Below are 14,511 nucleotides of genomic sequence, written 5' to 3'. Positions count from 1 at the left end.
TAGATTTGTGAAGAGCGGCAGGCTGCCATTTTAGTATAGAAAGTATCTGGTTGTTCAACACAAAAGTTGCCAACACAAACAATAAAGCATAGTTTGTGGGAATTATCAGCACAGTGGAAAAGTGTCTTTAGAGAATCTGATTGGTTGCATGATACTCCCTGTTGCATGACCCTACCCCTAACTCCCTGTTGAGTAATAATAACAGACTGTACAACAGCTTATACCTTAAACTCCATTAAACGCCAGGATGAACTTACTAAATAAATTCATGTTTAGAATATGGACATTTAACAGGAAATCTTAGCATTACTCATAATTACTATACCATTCTCTCATTGTTGTCTGTTCATTCAGAGATGCTTGCCGAGTGCCGGAGTAAACACAAATCCAACTTGAAGAAGAAGTTTCAGCATTTGTTTGAGGAAATCACAAACTCAGAAAAGTTGATACTTCTGAAGGAGATCTTCACAGAGCTCTTCCTCACAAAGGAAGAGATTGGAGAGGCCGACAATGAACATGAATTCAGGAAGATTGAAATGGCATCCAGGAAACCAGTGATTCCAGAAAACACAATCAAAAGTGAAGACATCTTTAAACCCTTACCTGGAAGAGATAAACCAACCAGAACAGTGCTGACAAAGGGAGTGGCTGGCATTGGGAAAACAGTCTTAACACAGAAGCTCACTCTGGACTGGGCTGAAGACAAAGCCAACCAGGATATGCAATTCATATTTCCAATCCCTTTCCGGGATTTAAATCAGCTGAAAGAGAAACAGTTCAGCCTGGTGAAACTTCTTCACCACTTCTTTCCTGAGACCAAAAAAGCAGGAATCTGCAGGTTTGACAAATTCCCAGTTATGTTCATCTTTGATGGTCTGGATGAGTGTCGACTTCCTCTAGACTTCAAGAACAATGAGTTCCTGGATGATGTTACACAGTCAACCTCAGTGGAGGTGTTGCTGACAAACCTCATCAAGGGGAATCTGCTTCCGCTTGCTCACATCTGGATAACCACACGACCTGCAGCAGCCAGTCAGATCCCTTCTCAGTACATTGACATAGTGACAGAGGTGAGAGGGTTCAATGACCAACAGAAAGAAGACTACATCAGGAAGAGTTTCAGAGATGATGAGCAGGCCAACAGAATCATCTCCCACATCAAGAACTCACGGAGCGTCCACAACATGTGCCACATCCCAGTGTTCTGCTTGATCACTGCTAAAGTTCTGAAGCATCTGTTGAAAACCTGTGAAACAGAAAACCTGCCCAAGACCCTGACTGCGATGTACATCCACTTCCTGGTGGTTCAGTCCAAATTGAGTGCCATGAGGGAGGGAACTGAGACAGATCCACACTGGACACAGAACAGGGACATGATTCTCTCTCTGGGAAAACTGGCTTTTGAGCAGCTGGAGAAAGGCCACCTGATCTTCTATGAAGAAGACCTGAAACAGTGTGAGATTGATATCAGAAAAGCCTCACTGTACTCTGGAGTCTTCACACAGATCTTTAAAGAGGAGTGTGGGCTGCACAAGAACCAGTTCTTCTGCTTTGTCCATCTGAGCATTCAAGAGTTTCTGGCTGCTGTTCATGTCATGGTCTCATTCATCAAGACTGGTGTCAATCCACTGTCAGAAGCCTCCAGGTTGTCTAGGCTACTCAGACCCAGATCAGCAGTAAAATATCTCTACCAGAGTGCTGTGGACAAGGCCTTACTGAGTCCAAATGGACATCTGGACTTGTTCCTCCGCTTCCTCCTGGGCCTTTCACTGGAGACCAATCAGACTCTCCTACGAGGCCTGCTGCCACAGACAAGAAGTAGCTCACAGACCAATCAGGAAACAGTCCAGTACATCAAGAAGAAGATCAAGAAGAATCCCTCTGCAGAGACAAACATCAATCTGTTCCACTGTCTGAATGAGCTGAATGACCATTCTCTAGTGGAGGAGATCCAACAGTACCTGAGATCAGGACGTCTCTCTAGAGTCAAAATCTCCCCTGCTCAGTGGTCGGCTCTGGTCTTCATCTTACTGTCATCAGAAGGAGAGCTGGACGAGTTTGACCTGAAGAAATACTCTGCTTCAGAGGAGGCTCTTCTGAGGCTGCTGCCAGTGGTCAAAGCCTCCAATAAAGCTCTGTAGGTTCATACATAACTGGGTAGATCAAATATATTAAATAAAATATATATACATTTTCAAATGTGTTGTATATCTCTCTCACCAATTCTTCTTCAGGCTGAGTGGCTGTCAGCTGTCAGAGAGAAGCTGTGAAGCTCTGGCCTCAGTGCTCAGCTCCCAGTCCTCCAGTCTGAGAGAGCTGGACCTGAGTGACAACATCCTGAAAGATGCAGGTGTGAAGCTGATCTCTGCTGGACTGGAGAGTCCACACTGTAGACTGGAGACTCTCAGGTCAGTATTCCTCTTCGTGTTCAACAGACAACCATTTAAATCCTGATTTACATACACGTTACTATCAGCAATTATCACACGGCTTTGTTGAATGCTTGATTCTGATTGGTCGATCACGGCATTCTACAGTCTGTTATTTCTGTGTATCAGACCATTGCTTATAACAGACAATTCTGATGACAGAATCCGGAGGCCGTGGGTCATATCAATCTGCAGAAAGAAGTCCAGTAAATGCTGTTGCTTTAATAATCAAATGAACAATGGGAGTGCCTCTCCTAGTTACATTTTGATTTCTTTAGTTAGTAACCGTGTAATAAGCTGGATGATGTACAGCTCACATAAACACATATCATGTAGAGGATTATCTCTGTTCATGTAATTTTAAAACCAATTGTGAATCCAATATTTAGCAAGACTTCCTAGTCTATGTGAATTACTTTCCATGATATGTGAATTACTTTCCATGATATGTGAATTACTTCCGAATTACTTTCCATGATATGTGAATTACTTTCCATGAGGACATTTCATTGTTTCCTCTCCTTGGATTCAGATTCAGATTCAGATTCAGATTACTTTATTTATCTCAGAAGGACAATTCATTTTCACAGCCTACCCAACACCTTAAAAGCTCACAGGCGAGGAACAAATACTCCTGACAGACATGACAAGACATAACGTAACAGCATGACATAACAAACTAGAACGAATGCAACGCGGACTTATGCCTCCGCCATTAGTTCATTCTAGAGTCCAAATCGCCATTTGAGGCAAATTGGAAGAAATTCTGTCAAGGCGCTCCTGAGATGTTGCGTTACAGAGCTTGGAAATTGGGTGTGTGAGGTCACAGTGACCTTGAACTTTGACTACCAAAATGTAATCAGTTCATCCTTGAGTCCAAGTGGACGTTTGAGGCAAATTCAAAGAAACTCCATCAAGGCATTCCTGAGATATTGCGTTAACAAGCTTGAAAATGGCATTCGAGAGGTCACAGTGACCTTGACCTTTGATCACCAAAATGTAATCCATTCATCCTTGCCCCCAAGTCGACGTTTGAGCCAAATTGGCAGAAATTCCATCAAGCCGTTCTTGAGATATCGCTTTAACGAACTTGGGAATGGCAATAATACGTATTTATTAATGGTGCATCTATCATTTACAAAGTATGAGAATACAATCATTAAACACATTAGAGATTAGGTTATTAATCAGGAATAAAATGTTTATAACTGTGTTACTAATGCTTAGTGATGTATGAATAATGCTTTATAAATGATGAATTCATGATGAATTATGTATTTAATAATGGTTTATTAATACTTTATAGTGTATAGTTATTATAAAGTGTTACCACATTGGGTGCTGCTCAGTGATTTTCACTGCACAGTGAGGTTATCGTTTCACAGCACACTGTGGGATATGTCGCTAGTAATCACAGTAACGTGAACGTTCACAATCATGACCACTAATCATTACATAATGTTAAGCAAACAACAGATGACTAAATAAATGGTTAATGATAATTGAATGACAGCAATAGCCAATGAGCTGCATTGAGTAATTCGGTTAGAAATCCATGGTGCATCATGAGAATACGGCACTTTAACTCATTCATGGCCAGTTTAGGACTGCCAATATTTAGCACAGGCCAAAGATTTTCATAATTGTTGGTCATCTTTCAAGACCCACAGTAAATTATCTATTAGCACCAAAGTGATTTGCAATACCTCAAAATGAAGATGTACGTCTCTGGGTTCACCAGGAAAAAAAGTGAGCTTTTAGCATGTTCTGTACTCTACTTATAGCCATTTATATACACCCTGTTTTCACCCAAAAGGTCTCTCTGAGAAGAAAAACAGGAGAAAAGGCGATTTTTGTAAAGCACACAATCTCAGGCAGAACTCGCTCTCAATTCTTTTATTTTGAACTGCCTGGCAAGCTTCTGGTTAGCAACACCGCACTGCTGACTCCCCAGTCCTGGGTGATGTAGTGGCAGGTGATGGTCACGTAGTTTTCGGTTGTCATGGCAGTCCAGCTATCTGTCGTCAGTGCAACCTTGCCGCCGGTAGATGTAACGTCAGCTAGCTCTGCTAGCAACTTGGACTTAGCATCACCGTATCTCTTCTCAAAGTGCCTGGTGATTGTGCTTCGGCTTGGGATATCGTATGCTGGTTCCAGGAGGTGCATCATTTGCTTAAATCCCCTGCCTTCAACCATAGAGATAGGCATCATGTCTTTTTCTATAACCCCACAGATCGACTGGGTTATTTTCTCTGCTCGCCGTGAGTCACAACTTTTCCTCTTAAACGCTGAGCTGATGGTGGGTTGCTCTAGCGGAGATGAAGAGGAGCCAGCCAATTTATCTGAATGAACACCGTTCAAGTGATAGAGCAGTGCTGTCGTTGTGTTGGTGTAGCTGTACACCGATTCACAGTGTTTGCATACGGCAGTATCTTCTCCTTTCTTATCAAAATGTTCCCACACAACGCTTCTCTTCGCCCTCTTCATGGTCGTTGCAACTGTGTGGGTTTTCCTTTCTATTTCAGACCAATCTTAAAATGGCTGCCTGCCACCAGGTGTTCAGAGTTTACTGCGCCTGCGTGATGTGTCTGAAAAGGGCTATAGTAATACCATTGCGCCCTCTGGTGGATCATTAAGAAATTATTTGAAAACACCATTCTACTGTCAGAAATCAGAACGCAAGTTGCTTTTTGTTTTTGTTTTGATCGAGTAATTTTTCTTTGCTCGAGTAAATCCTTAACAAGCAATTAATTGAGTTTCGATTAATTGTGTGCATCCCTAAGCCCAACCAAACGCTGCTGTATACACTGGCTTTGTTTTGTTTGTTTCTGACATTGTCTGACATAAATAGATTAAAAAAAAAAATGTAATTGTCCCTGGGCTGCAAACTCATTTAAACTGTGGAGATCAAAGTGATTTCTGTGGAGAGTAATGTTAGCGTTACTGGCAGGCTCTGTTCCCCCGAGACGCTGTTTCTAACTCGGCGTGAGAGCGCGCTCGAGGTCGCTGCTGGAGGAGCCGGCTGGAGGTATGTGCGCATGGCCGTGTGCTCCAGACGGCGGGAGGCTTTGCGGAGCTGCACACCGTGGAAAAAGTGCATCAAACTCAGATTGATAATCCTCTAACATCATTTGAGCTTATTGAGGTAATATATTAATATTGTAACAACAGATATTACAGATATAACGTCTATAATGAAGACGTGCCAACTTTGATGACGTGGTGTCCAGTATTTTAAGAGCAGAGGGTTTTTTCATTTCCTGGAAAGTTACTGTTTTGGAGATGCGTGGTTTACATCGGACAGCGACGATATGTAATGTTACACAAACACGCAAAGTTCAAATTAAGCAAATATTGAATTAGTAGATGGGGTTCCTCCATATTTTGTGTAAAGCCAGAGAGTATGGAATACACAGGGAGAAGAGACCCACATGTATGATAAGAACATTTCAGCAAGTATGAAGTTGATTTAAAAAATCCTGCTTTAATTTGTGCTGTCCAGCCCTCCCACAGCTCATCAAATATGGCATTCACATAAAAATATTTGCAAGACATTGTTGAGTGACACTCTCTCCCTCTTTCCCTCTCTCTCTCCCACACACACACACACTAGGGATGTCACGATACCAAAATTATGAGTTCGGTACCGATACCTGCCTAAGTATCTCGATACCGATACTCAAACGATACCACGGCAAAAACCTAAAACATCAGGAAACATGTGCCCAGTACTCTACTGAGCACATTTTCTCCCTTTCTATTTGTTTAGCAGAACTCTGCCAAGGTGTATTGAGTCATTTCATTTTGTGTTCAGTCTACTTTAGTAGGCTATGTGGGCTAATAATCCTGGGCTTCTAAATGTGTTTTATTTTGGCACAAGGAAGGGATATTAACATGTTGTCCTGTGTATTAATGAATGTCATTATGTTTCTTATTTGCATGCACAATAAATAGGCTATTGAAATATATGCTATGGTGGTGGTTTATTATATGGTGTAATTTTTCATGTCAGGTGTGTTTTTGACAATTAATCACTATATCATTAATAATTGGATTATTGTAAATATTAGTATGGGGGACATGGGATTGCTGCATGCCATGTAAGGGTTTAATGACACTCTATGGCCTTGATTTAATTATTTAGTACATATTTGAGTCAGGGCCATGGTGTTATTGGGGCTTTTGCATTATGCAGTGGTCTGATGTCCCCTAGGTAGGCCAATTTTCAGAAAGTTGGCAAAAGAAAATGCGGTAGCCTATTATCCACGTAATGTTCCACTCACTACCATTATGCCTAATATCAGGAATGTTGAAGAGGAGGGGCAATTAATTGACGTGATTAAAAGATCTCCAGACGCCGCCAGGCAAACCCTCAAACGAGGGAAATTAACCCCGTTCTCTGATGTGAAAACATCCTAGCCTGATATTCAGACTGAAGTGGAGGGAATCATGATGGCTTGGTGACAGAGAGCACACTGCTGTCTGCCTCTGCGGAGCAGCTGCTAACATTACACGTGTGTGCATTTGTCTCGCTATGAAAAACATCACATAGCCGTTCATGATTATACAGAGGTACGTAAAATGTATTACCAGACAGCACTCTTCAATTCGGCATATATAAAATCCACGGAGAGGTTACAGTAAGTCAATAAAATGTCAATTCTGGATGTGAGTCATCTATTATCCCGCTCTCTTCCTCGTTAAAAGTGCATGTTTTTGAATGCAGTTTGGTTACATCATCCGCTCGTTGCGGCTCCCAGACGTTTGGTGAGCGGCGCCAACAGCGCCGGTCGCACACTGACACAACTCATGACATTTTAAAAAGTATCGGTACTAAATTAACGTGGTATAGTACCGTTTTTAACGACAGGGTAGCGCGGTACCATTGTGGTACCGGTATATCGTGCATCCCTAGACGGCGGGAGGCTTTGCGAACTCAGATTGATAATCCTCTAACTAGGGATGTTCATTTTGAAAATTTTCCAAAATCGATAATCGGTGAGAATTAACGATCAATTATCGATTATCGATTTTATTAATACTTAGAAAATTTTTAATATTTTAATTTTTTTTTTTTTTTTTTTTTTTTTTTTTTTTAACAAAATGAATGCCTATGGCAGAAAATACGAAAGACAACGTGTTCTCCTCAATGAACTCTTTATTTCAATGTGTCTCCTCTCCAACACTGCTGTCCCCGGCGCATGCCGGTGTGAATTTCTCATGTTTAAAACAGTTTTGTTGGCACAAAGGCCCATGCCCAGCCAGAAAACTAGAGACTATATGAAGCTCCACCTCACGTTAGTCGGCTGTGCAATGGAGTGGGGCGAGGAGGAACGAATTCCACCCAAACCTAGTCCAAAAAAAAAAAAAAAAAAAAAAAAATTTTTTTTTTTTTTTTTTTTTTAATAATTAAAAAATCGATCCAAATGCCACAGGATCGATTCCAATCCTTAACGATCGATTATCGATTTTCGATAATTGATGAACATCCCTACCTCTAACATCATTTGAGCTTATTCAGGTAATATATTAATATTGTAACGACAGATATTACAAATGTAACGTCTATAATTGTCACGACAGACAGAAGAACCCAAGAGACACGGACACAAGTTGATGCCAAAACTGAGATTGTCTTTTAATAAGGTTTTCAAAATCCAAAATGTAGGCACGAAGGCCAAAAGTTTAACGTCAATGGTGTGCGTAACAACGCAACAGGGGTGTCCTGACGAGGCGTGAGTAAGTAGAGCAACAGGTTCCCATGAGGCACAGGCGGGCAGCAGACAGATGGTAGACAGGCACGTTCAAGCAGACTGGTGGAGAGAGAGAGAGAGCGAATCAGCAAAAGTCGAAAAACAGAAAAAGCTTCCAAAATAACAAAGAACCGAACTGACCTAAGTTAGTGGCGAGATGGCCGCACACTAACAGACAATACCCGAGCAACGAACAGGAGTCCCAGCCCAGTATATATAGGTGCCTGATTGTGGGCGGAACTGCTTGATTGCTCATGCCACACACCTGGTCTCTCAGGAACCCAGCCTAATCACACCACACACGGGGCAAACAAGGAACAGATTAGACAGCACTCATGACAGTACCCCTCCCTCTACGGGCGCCTCCAGGCGCCCCCACAGGTCGACCAGGGAACTGTAGACGGAAATCCCGAATGAGTCCAGCGTCACATATGTGGCGTCGAGGAACCCAGCATCGTTCCTCTGGACCATACCCCTCCCAGTCCACCAAGTATTGTAGTCCACGACCCCGACGACGAACATCAAGGAGGCGGCGAACCGTATACACAGGCCCACCATCCAGCATCCTAGGAGGAGGGGGGGGTGGGACGGGTGTGGACAGAGTGCTAGAGGCAACAGGTTTGATATGTGACACATGAAAAGATGGATGCACACGGAGGGTCCGGGGAAGCTTCAAACGTACCACGGCGGGGTTAATAATCTTCTCGATGACAAAGGGGCCAATGAACTTGGGAGAGAGCTTACGTGACTCAGTTCGCAGGGGCAGATTCGCCGTAGAGAGCCAAACCTTCTGTCCGGTGCGGTATGCCGGGGCCGGGGTGCGACGTCGGTCAGCCTGCTCACGGTAGCGATTAGACGTTCTCAACAGAGAAGCACGGGCAGTCCTCCAGGTTCTTCGACAGCGGCGAATGTGCGCCTGCACCGACGGGACAGCAATGTCTCCCTCCTGTGCGGGGAACAATGGAGGCTGATAGCCTAAAGAACATTGGAAAGGCGACATACCCGTGGCTGTGCTGACCGCGGAGTTATGAGCATATTCTGCCCATACTAGTTGTGATGCCCAGGTAGAATGTTGTGAAGAGGCCAAACACCGCAAGGTCGTCTCCAATTCCTGGTTCCAACGTTCCACCTGGCCATTGGTCTGGGGATGAAATCCAGAAGACAAACTGACAGTAGCCCCCAGAGCGGTACAAAAAGCCTGCCATACCTTGGATGTGAACTGAGGTCCACGGTCTGAGACTATGTCTGCTGGGATGCCATGTAACCGGAACACATGCCGCACAAGGAGGTCCCCGGTCTCTTTGGCAGAAGGAAGCTTGGGAAGAGCAACACAGTGAGCAGTCTTTGAAAAACGGTCAATGATGGTGAGAATGACTGTATTACCTTCAGATGGTGGAAGACCAGTAACAAAATCCAGTGCTATATGGGACCAGGGACGCCGGGGTACAGGCAGGGGGCGTAGAAGTCCAGAACTCGGTCTGTTAGATGATTTGTTCTGTGCGCATACTGGGCAGGCTGCTACGAAGCTGCGAGCGTCCAACTCCAATGTGGGCCACCAAAAATGACGTCTCAGGATCTCCACGGTGCGATTCTGACCCGGGTGGCTGCTGACACGGGAAGCATGGGACCACTGGAGAACCGTGGAACGCACAGCATCGGGAACAAACAGACGATCCGGAGGACCTGTACCAGGGTCAGGTTGTATGCGTTGAGCCTCCAGGATGGCGGACTCAACTGCCCAAGTCAGTGTAGCTATGACGCAGGAGGAGGGCAAGATGGTCTCTACTGGTGCTTTCTCCTCTTCTGCAGCATACAGGCGGGACAGAGCGTCGGCCTTGGTGTTCTTGGACCCAGGTCGATACGTCAAGGTGAACTGAAACCGGTTAAAAAAAAGTGCCCACCTGGCTTGACGAGAATTTAGACGTCTGGCGGTCTTGAGGTACGCCAAGTTCTTATGGTCCGTCCACACCACAAATGGTTGTTCTGCGCCCTCCAGCCAGTGCCGCCATTCCTCCAGAGCCATAACCACTGCCAGCAGTTCTCGGTTTCCCACATCATAGTTTCTCTCATGTGGTTCTAGTTTGTGAGAAAAAAAAGCACAGGGATGGAGCTTCTGGTCAGTAGCTGACCGCTGTGACAGAACTGCTCCAATACCTACATCAGAAGCGTCCACCTCCACAACAAACGGACGAGAGTCATCAGGTTGGATCAGGACAGGAGCAGAGGTAAAGCGTGCCTTAAGGTCTCTGAAGGCAGCAGCCGCTTCAGGAGACCACTGGAACGGGGAAGCAGTGGAAGTTAGAGCAGTCAGAGGAGCAGAAAAGTGACTGTAGTTACCTACGAAGCGCCGATAGAAATTGGCGAAGCCCAGAAACCTTTGCAGTTGTTTGCGTGTAGTAGGTTCGGGCCAATCCGCCACAGCACACACTTTAGCAGGATCCATGCGCAGCTCCCCCTCGGCGATGACGAACCCCAGGTACGTGGTGGATGGCACGTGAAACTCACACTTCTCTGCCTTCACGAACAGTTGGTTCTCCAAGAGTCTCTGTAATACCTGGCGGACATGCTGGACATGGTCATGAAGGTTCTTAGAGAAAATCAGAATGTCATCTAAATAAACAAACACAAATTTGTTTAACATGTCCCTCAAAACATCATTAACCATAGCTTGGAACACAGCCGGGGCATTGGTGAGCCCGAAAGGCATTACCAGATATTCAAAATGCCCGCTGGGAGTGTTGAATGCCGTCTTCCACTCATCTCCTTCATGGATACGCACCAGATGGTAGGCGTTGCGTAGATCCAACTTAGTGAAGATAGTAGCCCCATGTAGTGGTTCCCCAGCCGAGCTGATGAGGGGAAGAGGATACCGGTTCTTGATGGTGATATCATTCAACCCCCTGAAGTCAATGCAGGGCCGTAGGCTACCATCCTTCTTAGCTACAAAGAAAAAACCTGCTCCCACTGGTGACGAAGAAGGACGGATCAACCCAGCCGCTAGTGATGTCTGGATGTATTCCTCCATAGCCACACGTTCAGGACGGGAGAGGTTATACAACCGACTACCAGGCAAGGTAGCGTCAGGCTTAAGTCTTACGGCACAGTCATATGGTCGATGAGGTGGAAGAGAGAGAGCTCGATGCTTGCTGAAAACCTCCCCCAGGTTATGATACACAGCAGGTACTAACGTTAGGTCCGGTGGAGGAGAAGGAGAGGGCAAACAAACAGCATCAGAGACCAAAGCAGATTTTAGACAATTTGCATGACAAAAAGAGCTCCAACTCCTTATAATACCTGCTCCCCAGTCAATGTGAGGGTTATGTTTCAATAACCAAGGAAGGCCCAGAAGCAACCGGGTGCCAGAAAGCTCTCCTACCAGAAAACTGATCATCTCCTGATGATTACCAGACAGGTGGAGGGCCACAGGCACAGTCTTCTTAGTTACAGTAAATAACAGTTCTCCATTAACAGCATTCACCTCTGTAGGAGTCTCTACATCAACAAGGGTGAGGTTAAGCAGTTCTACCACAGAAAAATCCATAAAACTTTCACCCGCCCCAGAGTCAATATAAGCAGGAAAAGAATGAATTTTACCTTTCCAAATTATAGAAGTCTGTAGCTGTGGTAGTGGAGAAGAGGAGTGACAAGAGGTCTGGCCCATCTGTAACCTCCCTTTTACAGAGGAGCCTGGTCGTTTCCCGGACGCATTGCACAATCATTTATATAATGCCCTGATCTTCCGCAGTAAAAACAGGAATTATCGCGTCTCCGATTTGCAATGCGCAGCTTTCCCATCTGCATGGGCTCAGACTCGGGCATCTCCGGAAGCTGTCGGGCATCTCCGGAGGTTCTCGGAGCACGAGACGGAAATGAAAAAATAGCCGACTCCCGTGTAGGAGAACGGCGAGGGGAAAAAGTGGAGCGGCCGCTTGATCTCTCCCTCCGACGTTCACGGAGCCTGTTATCCAGACGAATGGACAGAGTAATGAGGGAATTTAAATCATCTGTCCCCTCTCGAGCCGCCAACTCATCCTTCAGGGACTCGTTAAGCCCGCATATGAATACCTGTTGGAGTGGCTCGTCATTCCACTCGCTCTCCGCCGCGAGGGAGCGAAATTCAATTGCATATTCTGCCACGCTACGGAACCCCTGGCGAAGCGACATGAGTCGTTTGGAGGCCTCGTTTCCCTTAACGGGATGATCAAAAACGCTCCTCATGCTGTCGGTGAAGGCATTGTACGAGCGACAATCACGGAGTTGATTCTCCCACACAGGCCGGGCCCAGTCCAGCGCCCTCCCCTTTAGGCTGCCGATAAGGAAGGCTATGCGGGAACGATCCGTAAGATACGCCCTGGGTTGAAGCTCGAACACCAATGCACACTGGAGGAGAAAGGAGCCACAGGTGCCGAGGTCTCCGCCATAACGCTCCGGCATCGGCGCACGGGTCTCATGGTGATTCCCAGGTAAGCCACTTTCATTTTGCACACCGTTAGTTTCCCAGTTCTCTTGGTCCTGATGGGTAGCCGCACTACTAGGAGCAGGCATTTCACTCCGTAAACGAGTCAAACTCACATTTAATTCTCTCATACCGTCTAGGACCTCTCTTAGTGCCTGGTCGTGCTGCCCGATCAGTGCCCCCTGGTTGGTAAGAGCTTGGCGAAGTGTCTCCGCATCTGCTGGGTTCATTGTTGTGGCTCGGGTATTCTGTCACGACAGACAGAAGAACCCAAGAGACACGGACACAAGTTGATGCCAAAACTGAGATTGTCTTTTAATAAGGTTTTCAAAATCCAAAATGTAGGCACGAAGGCCAAAAGTTTAACGTCAATGGTGTGCGTAACAACGCAACAGGGGTGTCCTGACGAGGCGTGAGTAAGTAGAGCAACAGGTTCCCATGAGGCACAGGCGGGCAGCAGACAGATGGTAGACAGGCACGTTCAAGCAGACTGGTGGAGAGAGAGAGAGAGCGAATCAGCAAAAGTCGAAAAACAGAAAAAGCTTCCAAAATAACAAAGAACCGAACTGACCTAAGTTAGTGGCGAGATGGCCGCACACTAACAGACAATACCCGAGCAACGAACAGGAGTCCCAGCCCAGTATATATAGGTGCCTGATTGTGGGCGGAACTGCTTGATTGCTCATGCCACACACCTGGTCTCTCAGGAACCCAGCCTAATCACACCACACACGGGGCAAACAAGGAACAGATTAGACAGCACTCATGACAATAATGAAGACGTGCCAACTTTGATGACATGGTGTCCAGTATTTTAAGAGCAGAGGGTTTTTTCATTTCCTGAAAAGTTGCTGTTTTGGAGATGAGTGGTTTTCATCGGACAGCGACGATATGTAATGTTACACAAACACGCAAAGTTCAAATTAAGCAAATATTGAATTAGTAGATGGTAGTGATGCGCGGGTCAGGGTTTTTTAACTCATTGAGTGCCAGCCACTTTTGGAGAACGGACGCTCCCAGTGCCAGAGTTTCAGAGCGTTTTCAGTGATATCTCGAGGCCCACAGAATATTGTGTGATATTACTATGTAAACACTGAACACGCACAAAGAACGATGAGACTCTCTTCTATCATCTGCAAAAAAAAGTTTATTGATCCCATTTTCCGTTCTTTAGTTATGAGCCGGAGAAGATAGCTTGATTTAACCAAAAACAGCCATTTTTTTCTAGAAGCTGAGATAATGAGCCTTTTGTGAAATTAAACATTTCAAGCACATCACTGACTCTGAAGCTAATATTTTCTAATGTAGTCACACCTCAAAAATAATTTCCTTCAATAAAACAGTGAAGGCCAGGGAATTTTGTTTGGCAGAATAATATTTTTTAGCTGCAACCAGCAGCGCTGGGCCCTGCGTGCGCTGCTGGTTGCAGCTTCTTGCTGGTCTTGATTTGCTGCTGGTGGGCATCGGATATTCTGGCTTGCGTTTGCCAAACCTGTCCTGCTGTCTGGGTCTGTCTGGGTCAGTGTTGTGTGCTGCGCTGCGTGCCCCCCCCCCCCGCCCCCGCCTCAACTGCACACTCCTCCTCCGTATGGGAGTGTCTCTGGTGGCTTTCTGCTGCGTTTGCTGTGCACAGTGAAGGGTGCGCGACATCCAGCTTTTTTACAGCGTTCCGCGTGTGTTTGTCACCGGCTACCATGCTTCCAGTTGAGAATAATAACAACTCCACGGCTGATCATGCGGATGTGCTGTCGCAACGGACACGGAGGGGCTCAATTGTGGCAGCAGATTGGCTGCTGAAGGCACAGCTACAGTAACGTTATGCTTCATGCATATCGATGCATACGGATGCGATGCGATTTCCGTTTCCCCAACG

At 45.6% G+C, this 14,511-nt stretch overlaps 1 protein-coding gene across 1 annotated transcript in view; it reads left to right on the top strand.

Annotated features, from left to right (window-relative positions):
• Positions 1–356: 356 nt before the first annotated feature.
• LOC310789164 (NLR family CARD domain-containing protein 3-like) overlaps positions 357–14,511 on the top strand; it is a gene marked incomplete at its 5' end in the record, with an annotated part of 40,323 nt that continues 26,168 nt past the window's right edge. Inside the window, 2 exons of the mRNA XM_083650753.1 lie at positions 357–579; positions 901–2,137. Coding sequence (XP_083506879.1) covers positions 357–579; positions 901–2,137 — 1,460 coding nt within the window. The remainder of the gene's footprint in view (positions 580–900; positions 2,138–14,511) is intronic.

The sequence above is a fragment of the Poromitra crassiceps genome (assembly GCF_964638095.1).
Source record: "Poromitra crassiceps genome assembly, chromosome: 14".
Lineage (NCBI taxonomy): Eukaryota > Metazoa > Chordata > Actinopteri > Beryciformes > Melamphaidae > Poromitra > Poromitra crassiceps.
This window is presented reverse-complemented; position numbering and strand designations above follow the sequence as displayed.